The 20,171-nt window shown below is 40.7% G+C and overlaps 1 protein-coding gene across 2 annotated transcripts in view; it reads left to right on the top strand.

Annotated features, from left to right (window-relative positions):
- Nucleotides 1-20,171, top strand: part of Copg2 (coat protein complex I subunit gamma 2) — a 128,346-nt gene that overhangs the window by 39,975 nt on the left and 68,200 nt on the right. For both annotated transcript variants that reach the window (NM_001106929.2, XM_087657089.1), the window contains exon 9: nt 7,298-7,455. In NM_001106929.2, coding sequence (NP_001100399.1) covers nt 7,298-7,455 — 158 coding nt within the window. The remainder of the gene's footprint in view (nt 1-7,297; nt 7,456-20,171) is intronic.

Raw genomic sequence — 20,171 nt, 5'->3', positions numbered from 1 at the left:
CAAACATCCCCCTCCCCCCTCCCCTTCCTTATGGGTGTTCCCCTCCCAACCCTCCCCCCATTGCCGCCCTCCCCCCATAGACTAGTTCACTGTGGGTTCAGTCTTAGCAGGACCCAGGGCTTCCCCTTCCACTGGTGCTCTTACTAGGATATTCATTGCTACCTATGGGGTCAGAGTCCAGGGTCAGTCCATGTATAGTCTTTAGGTAGTGGCTTAGTCCCTGGAAGCTCTGGTTGCTTGGCATTGTTGTACTTTTGGGGTCTCGAGCCCCTTCAAGCTCTTCCAGTTCTTTCTCTGATTCCTTCAATAGGGGACCTATTCTCAGTTCAGTGGTTTGCTGCTGGCATTCGCCTCTATATTTGCTGTATTCTGGCTGTGTCTCTCAGGAGCGATCTACATCCGGCTCCTGTCGGTCTGCACTTCTTTGCTTCATCCATCTTGTCTAATTGGGTGGCTGTATATGTATGGGCCACATGTGGGGCAGGCTCTGAATGGGTGTTCCTTCAGTCTCTGTTTTAATCTTTGCCTCTCCCTTCCCTGCCAAGGGTATTCTTTTTCCTCATTTAAAGAAGGAGTGAAGCATTCACATTTTGATCATCCGTCTTGAGTTTCGTTTGTTCTAGGGATCTAGGGTAATTCAAGCATTTGGGCTAATAGCCACTTATCAATGAGTGCATACCATGTATGTCTTTCTGTGATTGGGTTAGCTCACTCAGGATGATATTTTCCAGTTCCAACCATTTGCCTACGAATTTCATAAACTCGTTGTTTTTGATAGCTGAGTAATATTCCATTGTGTAGATGTACCACATTTTCTGTATCCATTCCTCTGTTGAAGGGCATCTGGGTTCTTTCCAGCTTCTGGCTATTATAAATAAGGCTGCGATGAACATAGTGGAGCACGTGTCTCTTTTATATGTTGGGGCATCTTTTGGGTATATGCCCAAGAGAGGTATAGCTGGATCATCAGGCAGTTCAATGTCCAATTTTCTGAGGAACCTCCAGACTGATTTCCAGAATGGTTTTACCAGTCTGCAATCCCACCAACAATGGAGGAGTGTTCCTCTTTCTCCACATCCTCGCCAGCATCTGCTGTCACCTGAGTTTTTGATCTTAGCCAATCGCACTGGTGTGAGGTGAAATCTCAGGGTTGTTTTGATTTGCATTTCCCTTATGACTAAAGATGTTGAACATTTCTTTAGGTGTTTCTCAGCCATTCGGCATTCCTCAGCTGTGAATTCTTTGTTTAGCTCTGAACCCCATTTTTTAATAGGGTTATTTGTTTCCCTGCGGTCTAACTTCTTGAGTTCTTTGTATATTTTGGATATAAGGCCTCTATCTGTTGTAGGATTGGTAAAGATCTTTTCCCAATCTGTTGGTTGCCGTTTTGTCCTAACCACAGTGTCCTTTGCCTTACAGAAGCTTTGCAGTTTTATGAGATCCCATTTGTCGATTCTTGATCTTAGAGCATAAGCCATTGGTGTTTTGTTCAGGAAATTTTTTCCAGTGCCCATGTGTTCCAGATGCTTCCCTAGTTTTTCTTCTATTAGTTTGAGTGTGTCTGGTTTGATGTGGAGGTCCTTGATCCACTTGGACTTAAGCTTTGTACAGGGTGATAAGCATGGATCGATCTGCATTCTTCTACATGTTGCCCTCCAGTTGAACCAGCACCATTTGCTGAAAATACTATCTTTTTTCCATTGGATGGTTTTGGCTCCTTTGTCAAAAATCAAGTGACCATAGGTGTGTGGGTTCATTTCTGGGTCTTCAATTCTATTCCATTGGTCTATCTGTCTGTCTCTGTACCAATACCATGCAGTTTTTATCACTATTGCTCTGTAATACTGCTTGAGTTCAGGGATAGTGATTCCCCCTGAAGTCCTTTTATTGTTGAGGATAGCTTTAGCTATCCTGGGTTTTTTGTTATTCCAGATGAATTTGCAAATTGTTCTGTCTAACTCTTTGAAGAATTGGATTGGTATTTTGATGGGGATTGCATTGAATCTGTAGATTGCTTTTGGTAAAATGGCCATTTTTACCATATTAATCCTGCCAATCCATGAGCATGGGAGATCTTTCCATCTTCTGAGGTCTTCTTCAATTTCTTTCCTCAGTGTCTTGAAGTTCTTATTGTACAGATCTTTTACTTGCTTGGTTAAAGTCACACCGAGGTACTTTATATTATTTGGGTCTATTATGAAGGGTGTCGTTTCCCTAATTTCTTTCTCGGCTTGTTTCTCTTTTGTATAGAGGAAGGCAACTGATTTATTTGAGTTAATTTTATACCCAGCCACTTTGCTGAAGTTGTTTATCAGCTTTAGTAGTTCTCTGGTGGAACTTTTGGGATCACTTAAATATACTATCATGTCATCTGCAAATAGTGATATTTTGACCTCTTCTTTTCCGATCTGTATCCCTTTGATCTCCTTTTGTTGTCTGATTGCTCTGGCTAGAACTTCAAGAACTATATTGAATAAGTAGGGAGAGAGTGGGCAGCCTTGTCTAGTCCCTGATTTTAGTGGGATTGCTTCAAGTTTCTCTCCATTTAGTTTAATGTTAGCAACTGGTTTGCTGTATATGGCTTTTACTATGTTTAGGTATGGGCCTTGAATTCCTATTCTTTCCAGGACTTTTATCATGAAGGGGTGTTGAATTTTGTCAAATGCTTTCTCAGCATCTAATGAAATGATCATGTGGTTCTGTTCTTTCAGTTTGTTTATATAATGGATCACGTTGATGGTTTTCCGTATATTAAACCATCCCTGCATGCCTGGGATGAAGCCTACTTGATCATGGTGGATGATTGTTTTGATGTGCTCTTGAATTCGGTTTGCCAGAATTTTATTGAGTATTTTTGCGTCGATATTCATAAGGGAAATTGGTCTGAAGTTCTCTTTCTTTGTTGTGTCTTTGTGTGGTTTAGGTATAAGAGTAATTGTGGCTTCGTAGAAGGTATTCGGTAGTGATCCATCTGTTTCAATTTTGTGGAATAGTTTGGATAATATTGGTATGAGGTCTTCTATGAAGGTTTGATAGAATTCTGCACTAAACCCGTCTGGACCTGGGCTCTTTTTGGTTGGGAGACCTTTAATGACTGCTTCTATTTCCTTAGGAGTTATGGGGTTGTTTAACTGGTTTATCTGTTCCTGATTTAACTTCGATACCTGGTATCTGTCTAGGAAATTGTCCATTTCCTGAAGATTTTCAAATTTTGTTGAATATAGGTTTTTATAGTAAGATCTGATGATTTTTTGAATTTCCTCCGAATCTGTAGTTATGTCTCCCTTTTCATTTCTGATTTTGTTAATTTGGACACACTCTCTGTGTCCTCTCGTTAGTCTGGCTAAGGGTTTATCTATCTTGTTGATTTTCTCAAAGAACCAACTTTTGGTTCTGTTGATTCTTTCTATGGTCCTTTTTGTTTCTACTTGGTTGATTTCAGCTCTGAGTTTGATTATTTCCTGCCTTCTACTCCTCCTGGGTGTATTTGCTTCTTTTTGTTCTAGAGCTTTTAGGTGTGCTGTCAAGCTGGTGACATATGCTCTTTCCTGTTTCTTTCTGCAGGCACTCAGCGCTATGAGTTTTCCTCTTAGCACAGCTTTCATTGTGTCCCATAAGTTTGAGTATGTTGTATCTTCATTTTCATTAAATTCTAAAAAGTTTTTAATTTCTTTCTTTATTTCTTCCTTGACCAGGTTATCATTGAGTAGAGCATTGTTCAATTTCCACGTATATGTGGGCATTCTTCCCTTATTGTTATTGAAGACCAGTTTTAGGCCGTGGTGGTCCGATAGCACGCATGGGATTATTTCTATCTTTCTGTACCTGTTGAGGCCCGTTTTTTGACCAATTATATGGTCAATTTTGGAGAAAGTACCATGAGGAGCTGAGAAGAAGGTATATCCTTTTGCTTTAGGATAGAATGTTCTATAAATATCCGTTAAGTCCATTTGGCTCATGACTTCTCTTAGTCTGTCTACATCACTGTTTAATTTCTGTTTCCATGATCTGTCCATTGATGAGAGTGGGGTGTTGAAATCTCCCACTATTATTGTGTGAGGTGCAATGTGTGTTTTGAGCTTTAGTAAGGTTTCTTTTACATATGTAGGTGCCCTTGTATTTGGGGCATAGATATTTAGGATTGAGAGTTCATCTTGGTTGATTTTTCCTTTGATGAATATGAAGTGTCCTTCCTTATCTTTTTTGATGACTTTTAGTTGGAAATTGATTTTATTTGATATTAGAATGGCTACTCCAGCTTGCTTCTTCTGACCATTTGCTTGGAAAGTTGTTTTCCAGCCTTTCACTCTGAGGTGGTGTCTGTCTTTGTCTCTGAGGTGTGTTTCCTGTAGGCAGCAGAATGCAGGGTCCTCGTTGCGTATCCAGTTTGTTAATCTATGTCTTTTTATTGGGGAGTTGAGGCCATTGATATTGAGAGATATTAAGGAATAGTGATTATTGCTTCCCGTTATATTCATATTTGATGTGAGGTTATGTTTGTGTGCTTTCATTCTCTTTGTTTTGTTGCCAAGACGATTAGTTTCTTGCTTCTTCTAGGGTATAGCTTGCCTCCTTATGTTGGGCTTTACCATTTATTATCCTTTGTAGTGCTGGATTTGTAGAAAGATATTGTGTAAATTTGGTTTTGTCATGGAATATCTTGGTTTCTCCATCAATGTTAATTGAGAGTTTTGCTGGATACAGTAATCTGGGCTGGCATTTGTGTTCTCTTAGGGTCTGTATAACATCAGTCCAGGATCTTCTGGCCTTCATAGTTTCTGGCGAGAAGTCTGGTGTGATTCTGATAGGTCTCCCTTTATATGTTACTTGACCTTTTTCCCTTACTGCTTTTAATATTCTTTCTTTATTTTGTGCGTTTGGTGTTTTGACAATTATGTGACGGGAGGTGTTTCTTTTCTGGTCCAATCTATTTGGAGTTCTGTAGGCTTCCTGTATGTCTATGGGTATCTCTTTTTTTAGGTTAGGGAAGTTTTCTTCTATGATTTTGTTGAAGATATTTACTGGTCCTTTGAGCTGGGAGTCTTCACTCTCTTCTATACCTATTATCCTTAGGTTTGATCTTCTCATTGAGTCCTGGATTTCCTGTATGTTTTGGACCAGTAGCTTTTTCCGCTTTACATTATCTTTGACAGTTGAGTCAATGATTTCTATGGAATCTTCTGCTCCTGAGATTCTCTCTTCCATCTCTTGTATTCTGTTGGTGAAGCTTGTATCTACAGCTCCTTGTCTCTTCTTTTGGTTTTCTATATCCAGGGTTGTTTCCATGTGTTCTTTCTTGATTGCTTCTATTTCCATTTTTAATTCCTTCAACTGTTTGATTGTCTTTTCCTGGAATTCTTTCAGGGATTTTTGCGATTCCTCTCTGTAGGCTTTTACTTGTTTATTAATGTTTTCCTGTGCTTCCCTAAGTGTGTTCAGGTCTTTCCTGAAGTCCTCCAGCATCATGATCAAATATGATTTTGAAACTAGATCTTGCTTTTCTGGTGTGTTTGGATATTCCATGTTTGTTTTGGTGGGAGAATTGGGCTCCGATGATGGCATGTAGTCTTGGTTTCTGTTGCTTGGGTTCCTGCGCTTGCCTCTCGCCATCAGATTATCTCTAGTGTTACTTTGTTCTGCTATTTCTGACAGTGGCTAGACTGTCCTATAAGCCTGTGTGTCAGGAGTGCTGTAGACCTGTTTTCCTCTCTTTCAGTCAGTTATGGGGACAGTGTGTTCTGCTTTCGGGCGTGTAGTTTTTCCTCTCTACAGGTCTTCAGCTGTTCCTGTGGGCCTGTGTCTTGAGTTCACCAGGCAGCTTTCTTGCAGCAGAAAATTTGGTCTTACCTGTGGTCCCGAGGCTCAGGTTTGCTCGTGGGGTGCTGTCCAGGGGCTCTCTGCAGCGGCAGCAACCAGGAAGACCTGTGCCGCCCCTTCCGGGAGCTTCAGTGCACCAGGGTTCCAGATGGTCTTTGGCTTTTTCCTCTGGCGTCCGAGATGTGTGTGCAGGGAGCAGTCTCTTCTGGTTTCCCAGGCCTGTCTGCCTCTCTGAAGGTTTAGCTCTCCCTCCCACGGGATTTGGGTGCAGAGAACTGTTTATCCGGTCTGTTTCCTTCAGGGTCCGGCGGTGTCTCCGGCAGGGGTCCTGCCGCTCCTGGGCCCTCCCCCACGGGAGCCCAGAGGCCTTATACAGTTTCCTCTTGGGCCAGGGATGTGGGCAGGGGTGAGCAGTGTTGGTGGTCTCTTCCGCTCTGCAGCCTCAGGAGTGCCCACCTGACCAGGCGGTTGGGTCTCTCTCTCACCGGGTCTGGGAGCAGAGAGCTGCTGCGGGCCGGGATCCGCGGGTCTAAAGGCTAATTTTTAACATATTAATCCACTTATAAGTACATACTATCAAGTAGGCAGCATACAAAGTTTTATTATTTCTATTGGTTTTCTGTTTGGTAGAAGATAAGTGACCTCCAGTAGGAATGTTCAAGAAAAATTCCCTTTACAGTAGTAGATAGAAATGCTTATTCCAGAGGGATTCACAGTGCATTTTGGCCTTTTATTTGAAAGATAATTTATGTAAAAGGAAACTGTTTCTTATGCCTTGTTGGTAGTGTAAAAACATCAGCCATTTTTGCTATACAAAAATATTGAAATCTTTTAGAAAGAGCTTATGATATTTATTAAGCTATTATCTAAAGGAATATTATCAAAAGTCTAACTGGTAGTTTTATGTGAAATCTCTGTCTTTGAAAAAGTATTAATGTTTATATTTTCTTACATTAGCATATTTAATAATGTGAAACAGTCACTTCCTCTTGAGACACCTATTGGTCTAAGTCTGCCAGTGTACTATCATACAAGTGTCATGGTGATGGTACTCTCCTCTCCTTTTATTAAGCTGGCGACACTTGTAGGAATGTACTTGTAGTCCCAGCACTCAGGAGCCTGAGGTGGGAGAATCACCTGAGCCCATGAGTTTGAAACATAGGAAAACCCCGTCTCTGTGGAAGTTAGATCTGAGGGTGTGAGCCATTGTTAAACCCACTAGATCTGCTTTTAGGTTGTATGCAACTCCTTTCTTACTGGCTGCTCTGAATTTACAACTTCTGGAGTACATTACACACTCTCTCTTTTTTTCTTAGTGATTCTGGTGTTTAGTTTCATATAAAAAAAGATACTGTATTTTGTCTTTTTTACTTGTATATCTTTTTTGAAAACAATCTTTTGTCTAGTTCCATGCAGTTGTCTTGCCTGTAGGTGTCTTGCTGTCTCCCTAAGCTCATGTTGCACTCTTTCTTGTTCTTAGTACCATGCATTGGGAGTGCTCTATCACCTCCGGAAGAATGATCGGCTTGCTGTCTCCAAGATGCTAAATAAGTTTACCAAGTCTGGTCTCAAATCACAGTTTGCATACTGTATGCTGATTCGGATTGCTAGTCGCTTACTGAAAGAAAGCGAGGATGGGTAAGTATCCTAAACTGAGTTGGTTGCTATTTACAAGTTAATATTTCCTTAGAATTTATTTTATTTATGAATATTTTAGGGTAGCACTGACTTTACAGATCAGTTTAATAATTTCCAAATTACAAAGAAATTGGCTTGACAGCTGAGCATGGTGGTGCCTGCTTTAATCCCAGCACTCGGGAGGCAGAGGCAGGTGGATCTCTTGAGTTTGAAGCTAACCTGGTCTATAGAATGAGTTCCAGGACAGTCAGAGCTATGCAGAAACCCTATCTCAAACAAACAAATAAAAATAAAAAGAAATTGAGGATTCTTAGTAACACAGTATTTTTTTTTACCTTTATATATGCTCATATATGGAGTGATTACTAATAATATATTTATGAACTGATACCAGAGGTAAAATGTGTAGGTCCTAAGTTATATATAGATAATCGAATATGATAATCAGGAGGGACATTAAGAATCATCTTGTATAAGAGAAAATATTGAAATGCTAAATTGAGTAATTTGCCCAAGATCACTGTGTAAGTGTGAGTTATAGGTGAACTTCCCAGCAATACCTTAGCAGTCCTAGAGGCTAGAAGGAGGCAGGAAGAGGATAGGAATCTTTCAAGGTATAATAAACTTGGAGCAAATAAGAAGCGTCCTCGCCCTAAATGGCTTATGGCTTTCCCTTTTTAATTTATAGACAGTATCTCTCCAGGTTGGCCTTTCTTGCCTCAGCCTCCCAAGTGCTGGGATTGCAGATATGCACTACTACTTGGCCAGTTGTGGTTTAATTTTAAAATAGATTTCTCATTGGATCTGGAAAACTGAAGAGTTAACACCAAGATCTCTAGACTAGTTGAGTACCAAATACTACCAAGAAAGGGAGATTAATCTGTCCTTCAGTTCAGTTATGAATATCAGAATGCTGAATTTGTTTAAAATTAAAACAGAGCTGAACACTAGGTTAGCTACTGGTTTCTCATAACAGAAAGAACTTGCTATTTTCTTGTTTTAAGTATTGTTTGTCTGTACTATACTTTTATAAGAAGTGTTTAAGCAGACAGTCAAAAAAGTCAGAGACAAGAAGAACATGACTTTAATGAAGAAAAAAGTATTAGTAGAAACAGACTTACTGATGTTGGAGTAGGTTAACAGTGACTTTAGCAACAGTTTCACCATAGGATACCTTTTCTAATTATGGTAGTTGTATTTTTTTCATGGAAGTGCTTTTTGATAGTTGAGTCTGACTTTTCAGCTTTTAGAACTTTTGAAACCAGGTCTAGTAATCTGATGGTTTCTCATTCTTTTAACTAGAATGGTTATGCTTTTAGATGTGTTATGCATGGCTAGAATTTTGTCCTGGGGGTAAATAGCTTTTGTTAAACAACAAAACATCTTGATTTTAACACATCTCTGAACTTTGTTTCCTTAACTGTGAAGTAATTCATCTGTCAGAATTATTGTAATGATTTAAGTCATATCCATCAACAGTAAAATGAGAAATTACTAGAGAACAAAAGTATTAATAGTAATTTTACATACAAACCTTTTGTAACCACCTAAACACCAAGTTGATAGTTTTATGTGGCAGTGATTCTTCAAACATCTGACACTACAAGCATCTGGCTACAGATATGTCAGGGTAAACAGGTACTGCCCACTCTTACCATATTACCCTTCTGTTGTGTGATAGAACTTTCCTTGGTGAGACACAATACACATATATACTCCCCGCAGATAAGGAGTTCATGGCAAACCAAAGTACACATACCACCAAAGTCCCAGGTCGGTTGGTGAACAAATGAGTTTTATAGGACTATGAGCAGGGAGATTACTTACAGGACAAGGAATGACTCAAAGCTGCATTCTTAGGCCCACCTCAGTGTGGGTGACAGCTCACAAAAGCTGGAAACCTAAAGTACGCTACACAGGCTGCAGTCAGCTCAACAGATTGGAGAGTGTCCTTTTCATGTGACTCTGGTCTAAACCTCTTCTAGACAGCTCTGCTGGCTTCTGCTGCTCTCAGGCAGCTGGTTGGTCTCAGAATCCTCTGAGGGTCTTCTCTATAGCTCAGATTGTCTGAATCTTGGCAGCTCTGTTCCCATTACTTAATCTGGGAGGGAGAGGTCCTTGAGAACCTGGTCAGTTTCAGGGACTTCCTAAAGCTCTTTTGAGTTGTTTACCTTTCTGCTCAAGCTATTTCCCTGCAGGATAAATTGCTTCAATATTGGAGGAGATTGTTGTACAACATTCCACCTCTTCCTTTCCATTCCCTCTTCCACAGTGATTTCTGAACCTTGGAGAGGGTGTCTCAGTTAGGGTTTCTACTACTGTGAAGAGACGCCATGACCACAGCAACTTTTATAAAGGAAAATATTTAATTTAGGACTGGCTTACAGCTCAGAGGTTTAGTCCAATTTTGTCATAGTAGGAAACATGGTGGCATGCACACAGACATGGTGCTGGAAAAGTAGCTGAGAGTTCTACATCTTGATCCACAGACAGCAGAAGTAAAAGTGACACTAGGCCTAGTTTGAACAACTGAGACCTCAAAACCCACACTTCCTCTAACAAGACCACATTTCCCAGTAGTGCCACCCACTATGGGCCAAGTATTCAAACACATGAGTGTGTGTGGGCCACCTTTTCAAACCGTCACAGGGTGAGTATATAGTTTTACTATGGCTGAGAAATAGGCCACCGTGCCATGGTTACTTGCTCTCAGAAGGTTCAGCAGTGGTTATGAATTGAGGCTGACAACAGCAGTGATCTGTGGGCATAAACACACATTTAGAAGGCAGTTTGATGGGCACATCATATCCATCTAGAAAAACAATACAACTAGCTTCCTCACTGGTACCTCCTCAGCCATAGGAGGAGGCTTACAGTATCAGATATGAATTCTCTCTTCTGGAGTGGGCCTTGAATCTATTTGGAAGGCTGTTGTTCTAACCCACAACAGCCAAGCCACTATTGTACAAGTAGGTACATCCTGCCTAGCATATTGTATTGCAGCTCCTAGGGTCTGAGCTAGGCAGGAGTGTCTAGCCTCTTCTGGCACTGAGAGCCAGTCATCAGGGTGGGGGCTTCCAGTTCCATCTCAGCTTAATTTTTCCGTTACTTCAGTCAGAACATGTCCATGTGGTATCTTCAGCATCAGGGTGTTATCTAGTTCTGGCATACAATCCACAGCAATAGCAATAGCCTTTATGGTTTATGGGGCCTCAAGGGCCTCCCTGGCCAGCAATTTACAAAGAGGTAGTTGACCCTTGGCACTGAGGTTTTTATTCAGTAACCTTATAGCTTTGGGGAATATCCATTTTTTGTTCATGTAGGGTGCCTTTTGGCTCCTTTCCTTTCAATTAACCCAGCCCTGGTTACAGTTGTAAGGTAGTTAGAAGTACCATTGTATCTGGTTGTCTCTCCACTGGCTTTCCAAATCCACAAAACACTCAGAGGTTAGCATTATCTTGCCTATAAAACAAAATCTTTTCCAGAGGGTGGGCGAGACAAGGCAACATGCGGAACCACCATCCCCTAACAAATAGTGGAATACAAAGATAGCATCAGTAAAGTACCATCAAAGTACTTTGTCATCTGAGCAAGTGTCAGCTGACCCCAGAAATGTGCACCTAAGACAGTCTAAAGGAGAACATAAGCAGGGTCTAATACATCATGGAAAAGTTCTATCCATTTGTGTCATTTGCTTCCTCCACAGATCAAAGCTGGGTACAAAGCATGGATAGGAGGTGCTAACTTAAGTAGTTCTCTGTAATCCTCAGACCTTTTCTCTAAGCTGTTACATTTATATTTCCTGTAGCTCTTCCACTAAGCCTCCCTACATTTCTTTATACATGATAAACTCAGCAGGCCTGACTTAATCTGCTTAGATTGGGCCTGCTTAACCCAAGGCCAAAGGGGAATGAGGCTTTGCTCTCCCCTGCTGTACCTGCTGGCTTCCTGGGTCAGATGTAACTGTAGCTGTTGGCTTCCCATTTACAACACCTACCTAGCTATTGGGGAAGTTCCCAAATGAGCAGACCATCTTCATTCCTTGCACAACCTTTTGACCCAGGGGCAACGTACTCTTCTCAGTCTGCAGTTATGATTACACACCCATGGAACAGGCTTGATCACTTTATCTGTATCGTTATGTCTTCTGTGAACGGCTCCTGAGGCTTTAAAGTCTAGCAGCTCCTTAACCACAGTTTGGCTTTTTATCAGTTCTTTAGAATCCCCAGCTTGACATAATCCTGCCACATTTGTCTCTGAGTAACCCAGGCAGACCTCTTCTTCTGCTTTACCGTTTTTTTCTCTCCTTCTAGGCTGCTATCTCATATTATGGACAGTCTTTAGATACTGGTCTACGTCTCTGAGATCTTCAAAAGCCTTTCCTACTTTATAAAGATTTTGTACCACGCCAAAGGGCCAGGAAAGTCACTAAAGTTCCATACCAATCTCAAGGGCCCTACTGGATCAGTCTATTCTTTTAACTCCTCTGGGAATGTAGTTCTGTTTGGTCCAGTGAACTCGGGTTCAAACACAGTCTCCTTATTCCTAGTTCCTTCATTGTGCCTTCCCCTCCTCTATGGTCTTTCAGTTCTGATACTTATGAGGACATGGATAGAGATGACCAGGTTTTTCTACAGGCTCGGATAAGCCAGTTCATGTGGCACTGACTGCCCTCATAGTGTACAGGTTATGCAGCCTTAGCCTTAAGAGGCTACGTAGTTACGTGACTCAGTTTTTCTACCTCCACAGCAATCACACTGATCCCATATGCTCCCATGTCTCACAGCCTCAGAAATCATGCTGTGACGTGTTCTTTCATAGCTTGTTAAAAGTCTTTCCAAATTCTAGAAGTTCATGTACTGAGTATTTCCTGAGAACCCTAGTTTCTTTTTTTTAATTGGATTTTTTAATTTATTTACATTTCAAATGTTATCCCCTTTTCCAGTTTCCCGTCCATAACCCCCCTATCCTATTTCCCCTCCCCCTTTTCTATAAGGGTGTTTCTCCTCCCCATCCACCCACCGCTTCCCGCCTCCCGCCCTGACATTCCCCTACGCTGGGGGATCCAGCCTTGGCAGGACCAAGGGCTTCTCCTCCCATTGGTGCCCAACAATGCCATCCTCTGCTACATATGCAGCTGGAGCCATGGGTCTGTCCATGTGTACTCTTTGGATAGTGGTTTGTCCCTGGGAGCTCTGGTTGATTGGTATTGTTCTTCCTATGGGTTGCAAACCCCTTCAGCTTCTTCAATCCTTTCCCTAACCACTCCATTGGGGACCCCCTTCTCAGTGTTTGTCACGCTCTGGCTGAGCCTCTCAGGAGACAGCTATATCAGGTTCCTGCCAGCGTGCACCTCTTGGCATCCCCATAGTGACTGGGTTTGGTGGCTATATGTAAATTCATAGACAAATGGATGGAACTAGAAGATATCCAGTGTGAGGTAACCTAATGAAAACACACACACACACACACACACACACACACACACACACACACACGCTATGCACTTACTGATAAGTGGATATTAGCCCAAAAGCTGGGATTACCCAAGATACAATCCACAGACTACATGAAGCTCAAGAAGGACGAACAGAGTGCAGATGCTTTAGTCCTTCTTAGAAGGGGGAACAAAAATATTTGTAGAAGGAGATAGAGAGACAAAGTTTGCAGCAGAGACTGAAGGAGTGACCATTCAGAAAACCCTAGTTCCTTGTACATCACCATTGTACTGTCCCATCTTTATGTTGGATTACAGAATTCCCTTCTTTTCCAGTTAAAGGTCAGATCCTTGAGGATTCTTCTCTTGCTTTTACCATGTTCTCTTCTTCCTCACTTTCTGAATATTCCCATGAGTCCAGGTTCTTAGATCCCACAAAGGACTTTCAAGCATGGCTCTAACTTGTATTCTTTCCTTCTTGTCCCCAAGCCTTAAGCGGCAAGCTAACATCTTCATCTTAATCTTCCAGTTTATTTAATTGTCCAATCAGAGGCTAACATGGAGGATGCTAGCTTTATCTCCCTTTCTTGTTGTAATTGCTTCTTTACACAAACAAGTTCCTGCTTTACACAACTTCCTATTTTGCCTGTCTCAGCCTCAGATGCACATTTAATCAGACACAACAGAGGCCAGGCAACTTCAGCTGCTGTGTACTGACAGTCTCAATTCTTGCGTGTTACTCTCCAAGACTATAAAATTTCCTCTAAATCTTAAACTGTTTCCAGGGCATCTTTGTATTTGGGTGGCATACCCCATCCATCAAGCAGACACAGACCACATAGACTCCGTACCACATAGACCAAGACTACCGCCCTAAGATTCCTCCCACAGGCATTCCTAAGTCTGATGGCTTAGCCATAGACATGTCTCACTATCCATGGCAAGAACCATGCAACTACTGCCATAGCACAAAGACACAGAAACATATACCATATAGAATTTCCTCTGGGGATGCTCCTCCCTCAGGGTTCTCAGCCTCAGTTGCATGGCTCTCTACCTATAAGCAGACCCATTTACTCACTTCACCCCATCTCTTTCCTTCTATCATGTCCCTGCTCAGGCCCTAATTATGTTGTTTGACAAATCTTTTCCTGGGGAGATGGAACACAAACATGTACTCACCCAGATAGGGAATTCATAACAGACCATAATGTGGACGCCACCAAAGTGCAGTTTGGAGAGGCAATGAGTTATTGGGTTTACTTACAGGAATATGGTTGGGAGCTTACTTCTAGGAGCAGAAATGACTCAAAGACAGCTGTATCATCAAAGTCTTTCCTAATCCATTTATTCCAGGACTGAAGGACACTGTCTCAAAAACAAAAAACAAACAAACAAAAATCCACAAATGGCATTTGGTGAATGATTTCTAATGTTTTCTGGCTGCATACATGAACATATCTCCTCCCTTTTCTCAATAATTATAAAAAATTTTAAAGATAAGTGCACAAAATGTATAAATGGGTAAGAAATTTCACAAATTAGAAGAGACTTGAAAAAATTGAATTAAAATACAATATCAGAAATAAAAAAAATTATTTGAAGGGCTCAGTAGTAAGTTGATTACTATTAATTACTAGAAAAAGAGATTAGAGAACTTGAAGATACTCAGTGGAAATTACCAAAGCTGAAATATAAGAAGAAAATAAAGGAAAAAATAAATAGAAAACTTGAAGCCTAGGGAAAAACATCCTAGTCTAATGTATCTATTGTGTGACTCAGAAAAAGAGAAAAGGGAATGGGGCATTTTGACGAGATGAACGTCAACTGCCGATACAAGGAGGCTAGTGAGCACAGGTGGATGAGTAAGTGTGAACCACATCCAGCCCTGTGTCTCATGGAGCTAGAAAGCCAGGAAGAAAGCAACCGAAGAAAGCACAGCATATTAGAGTCAAGGAGACAGAAGTAAAAATAATGGTTGCTGTGATAGTTCATTATCATTGTCAGCTTGATTGGACTTAGTCACCTAGGGTACACCCTCTGGATATGTCTGTGAGGTTGTTTCTAAAGAGAATGAACTCTGTGGAAGAAAGATCTGGCCTGAGTGTGGGCTCGGGTTCCCAGTTGCCAAAAAAAAAAAAAAAAAAAAAAAAAAGGTAAGAGAATGTGAGCTGATATCAGCATTGCTGTGTCTCTGCCATCTGACCTTGGAGAGGTCACAGCTGCCTGATACTCCTGCTGCCACAGCTGGGGCCATTTCACTCTTGTGTTCAAACTGTGAGCTAGAGTAAAGCCATCTTTGTTTGCTTTTGTCATAAATAAGCAATAAGAAAAATAACTAATATAGAAAACAGATTCCAAGAAGTGGGGCTGTTGCGGGGCCCATCTGACCATGTTTCAAGGTTCTTTGGAACTGCTGTTTGCTTGAGACAAAGTCTCTCTTTATACTCTTAGTTTCAAGTCTTGTCTTGAAACTATGTAGACCAGACTGCCCTTGAAATCAGAGATTCCCCTGCCTCTGCTTCCTGAACAGATAGATGTTCTGGTATGCGCCACCATTCTCAGCTAGAACTAGTTGTGGGAGAAATTTGGAAGAATTTGGGGCTGTGGGATAGAGAAGCCCTGGAATGCTGTAAATAGAGACATGTCATCAGGTGTATAAAAGACCAGGAACTGATAGAAATGTGAACAGTGAAATCCTGGAAACATGGTTTCAGTGAATGAAGACTATTGGGCATTAGACCAAAGGCCATTCACATTACATCCTGAAAAAAAAAAAAAAAAAAAAAAAACAAGCAAAAAGTCTGACTCCTTTCTACTTGTGTCCCGAAAACTTTAGTGAGGCTGAATTCAGAAATAGTTTTTTGCCAGAGGAAATTTTAAGACAAGTGTAAGATAAGGCTTTTTCTCTTTACATGGAGAGAGAGGAGAAATTCTTGAAAAATGTGCATTAGCCTGCCTTCTCTGCTCCTTCCTGAGTTTGTCTATCTCTGCTGCCCTTACTCTTCTCTGTTGACATCACACTCAGTGCTCATTGGCTTTCCAACATGGACTCATCACAGGTGACTCTCTAGAGAGCTAAGGCCTTCAGGGCTGAACTGAGGTGGAGAGATCCAGTTTCATGAACTGAGCAGTTTCATGAACTAAGTTCTCTGCTTCTGCAGTGTATACATGACTATTGTTTGGCTGTCTGGTTTCTATCGTCCATTTTATAATACATATATACTCTATAGGTTCTGTACCTCTAGAGATCCATGCCTAATGTAGGTAGACTATTTTAAGTGTATTGCATATGTGTTGAAATTTAATTCCCGTAAGACATACTCAAAGATTGGAGAAGAATGTAGTAGCTTATGTATATAGATCCTAGTTCTGGAGAGGCTGAAGCAGGAGGATTGTCACTAGTTTGAGGCTAGTCTGGGCTTCATAATGAGTTTCAGGTTACTTTGGCCTACAGAGTAAGATACTGTCTCTAAATAATTCATACATATATACAAACATATATGCATACATAAGTAAAATAACAGAAATAAGAACTTGGGCTGGGCAGTGGTGGTGTACACTTTTAATCCCAGCACTTGGGAGGCAGAGGCAGATGGAGCTCTGAGAATTTCAGGCTAGCCTGGTTTACAGAGTTGTTTCAGGACAGCCATGGCTCTACAGAGAAATCCTGTCAAAAAACAAACAAAGCAGTAAGTAAAGAAAAAGGAGGAGGAGAAATAATAAAAGCTTGGAAGCTTCATTAACTATGATGTCTAGAGACGGGGCCTTAGAGAAGTCATTAGGACTATATAGAATCATCCGGTGGAACCCCTGTGGTTGAACACTGATGCCTTTTCAAGGAGAGAGCGCCATCCCTGAGGATGCAGATTGCACAGCACTAACCTGACTCTTGCTGTGCCATAGGACTTTCATCCTGTGTTCTGACTAGTATATAGTAAGATCCTCCCTTAAAACAATGAATCTGTACAATCTATTAGAATTAAACCAAGAAATTACCAGCGTTTCTAGATAAAGGATTAGTATCCAAAATCAGTTTGTTCTTTTATTCTGACAACCAATAAATGAGAATTGAAAAATAGCATAGGAATAAATTTGTCAAGAATTGTATGTATTTTTATTCAGAAAATTATAAAATGTTATTTAATGTTATTTGAAAATAATCAGTATATAGTTTTTATACTGAAAGTCAATATTATAATAATGTCACCTCTTTTTAAATTGACCTCTGTATTCCATGAGTCTGTAGCAAAACACCTCAGTTTATAAATATCAAACATAAATGCATATACAATGTGAAAAGACATGTACAAGAAAGCTTAATTTTAAGATGGAACAATCCAAATATCCTTCAGTGCTAAGATCCAAAACTAAATTATGGTGTGTTCATATAAATGATATGCAATAGAAACGAGCAGTTGCTTCTGAGTGCAGCCACATGGATAATTCTGACTGAGAAGTCATTGATGAAAGAATACATTCTGGGCCAAATCATAGGTTCAGTCTACAGCATTACAAACAACAACAACAACAACAACACACACACACACACACACACACACACACACACACAAACGGTGGGGGCGGGGAGGTGGTAATTTGGGTGGGGAGAAGTTGAAATGGGGCATCACTATGTATCACAGCCTAACCTGGATCTCACAGTGACCCTCCTGCTTCAGTCTCTGGGACTGAATGCTGGGATTCTAGGTATATACCATCATGTTTGCCTCACTAATATTCATTTCAAACCTAATAGAGATAGCTAATATTAAAAGTTAAGACAGTACTGGAAGTTTGGCTCAGTAACAAAGCACTTGTCTAGCATTCATGAACCCCTGTGTTTAAACTTAGTGCCATTAGAAAACAGAGAGTAATTATCTTTGAGGTAGTGTTTGTGAGGTGGCCTGAAGGTGCTTATGGAGCTTTTGAAATTCTTATTTTAATCTTATAATAATTCCCTTAAGAGTTACAAAATGTTTTATCAATATTTAATAACAAATTATTCTAGAATTTACCAAACTAAGATAATATCAAACAATAGGTGTTTTCCCAAACATTCTCACTGGCTTTTTCTTTTCTTCTTATTTTCTTTCTGTGTTTTGAGATAGGGTTTCATGTTGGCCCAGATTGTCCTTGAATTGACTATGCAACCAAAGCAGGCTGTGAACTCTTGATTCACTGGCCTCTTCCTCCCAAAGAATCACAGACATGATCCTCCATACTCTGCTAGCTACTAGGTGTAGGCTCTGTCTTGAGGTTGTAGTCAGAATAATGGCTTGTGCTGCAGTCATTTTGGAAGCTGAGAACTTTGCTTCTACGGTATTTTACTGGTATTCTGTTGGCAGAGATACCTCAGTTTCTTGCCATGTGTGCCTGCCTCCCCATAGTGTTGCTTGAGTATCTTCATAGCATTGACTTTCTCCAGAACAAGAGAGAACAATGCACAATTTTCTTCTGGCCTAAACTTGGAGAAGCATGCTAATGTTTCTGTTTGATTGAAAGACCAGCCATACTTAAAGGAACAGGTAGAAAGACACAAGAATCATTGGGGACTATTGTCAAATTTGACGTTAGTTGTGGACTGCCATAAAAAAATACTTCATTAAAACTAAAGGCTTGTGTGACATGTTCAATGCTGTGTAGCCACAGTAGCTAACCCATAAACTTCCTGAGAATCTCCTGTCTCTGCCTCCTATTTTGCCTTAGGAGCACCAGGATTACTGAGGTGTGCTACCGTGTTCTAAGGATCCATATTCAGGCCCTTGCTCTTGTATAGCAAGTGCTTTACCCACCAAATCATCTCCCATCCCACAAGTGGGTGTTTCTAAGTCAAAAGTTTGGAAAGTGATGGGGATTTAACTCAGTGGTAGAGCGCTTGCCTAGCAAGCACAAGGCCCTGGGTTCGGTCCCCAGCTCCGGAAAAAAAAAAAGTTTGGAAAGTGAGGGTGTGTGTGTGTGTGTGTGTGTGTGTGTGTGTGTGTGTGTGTGTTGTGTGTGTGTCTGTGTGTGTGTGTGTGTGTGTGTGTTTTCTTGTGTGAGTGCATGTGCATTGAAGATAGAACATGTACATATGGGGTCAGAAATTTACATCAGATATCTTCCTTGATGATTTCCACTTATTTACTGAGAGAATCTCTTGCTGAGCCCAGAGCTTACTGAGTCATCTAGTTAGCCAAGCTTCCCCAGGGCACTGGCTGACTCTGTGTCCTGAGCCCCTGGCTTCCAGGACAGCTCAGACTCCTACACAGCTTTTATGTAGGTATAGGGATCCAGACTTTGGCCTTTATACAGAATGACAAGCACTTGATCCACTGAGTTATCTCCTTAGCTTCTAAACCATTTTAAAAAACTATTAGAATATAATAATAAACTCTGTGATCCCAGGGGATTGCAACATAATAAATTATGATTAGAATGTGGTATTAGAAATGAAACTATGCTACTTTTGTTTGGGGAGAAAAATATAATTAAACTTTGACCAAAAATGTATTGGTTAGTAATTTTTTAGTCCATCTTCTGCTTTTGCAATAGAGTATAGGAACTGAGTAGATTATAGATGGTAGTTTATTTAGCCCATGTTTGGGAATTGGCACGTGGAAGAGCATGGCACTAACATCTGGCAAAGTTCTGTTGTGCTGCACTATAACAAGGCAGAGGTGTTATGTCAGGGCCCCATGTCCATTGAGAAAGGAGAAGAGGAAAAGGAAACAAAATTCATCGTTTGTAAATCTCTTCTTTGTTAGCAAACAGCCCTTTTAATGTGAGAAGGCAAGGTCTGCGTTGACTGGATTAAGTCTTTAAAATTTTAACTCTTAACAGTTCTATATTTGAGCCTAAATTTCCCATTCATGAATTTTGGTGAATATGTTCAAACTATAGCAGTAATTAAGAGTGGAAATTGAATAAAAATTCTTGAACATTTTAAAAGCAAAAAACGGTACAAGGAGATGACCGAAGGTTGTTATTAGAAAAGATAATTAAAGTGATACATATAAGCAGGAGACAGAAGATAAATTAAATGGAAGTGTCAGTGTATTAGATAGATATTGCTGTGCAGAAAATTGACCTCAGATGTACTGCTTAAAGCAGGCATTTATTTCAGTTACCGTGATCAGTGATCTGGTAGCAGCTTAGCTGTGTGGTTCTGATGTGGGTACTTGGTGAGTAAACAGGCATGTTGGCCAGGCCTACAGCCATCTGGTACTGATAGTCCACTTTTACTCTACTCACATTTTGTTGGCAAGCCTTACTGTCTTCTGGCTGTTGGCCAGGTGCTCCA

Source organism: Rattus norvegicus, chromosome 4, assembly GCF_021556685.1.
Source record: "Rattus norvegicus strain SHRSP/BbbUtx chromosome 4, alternate assembly SHRSP_T2T, whole genome shotgun sequence".
Classification (NCBI taxonomy): Eukaryota; Metazoa; Chordata; class Mammalia; order Rodentia; family Muridae; genus Rattus; species Rattus norvegicus.
The sequence above is the reverse complement of the archived record's forward strand: the minus strand, read 5'-3'. Positions and strand labels throughout refer to the sequence as shown.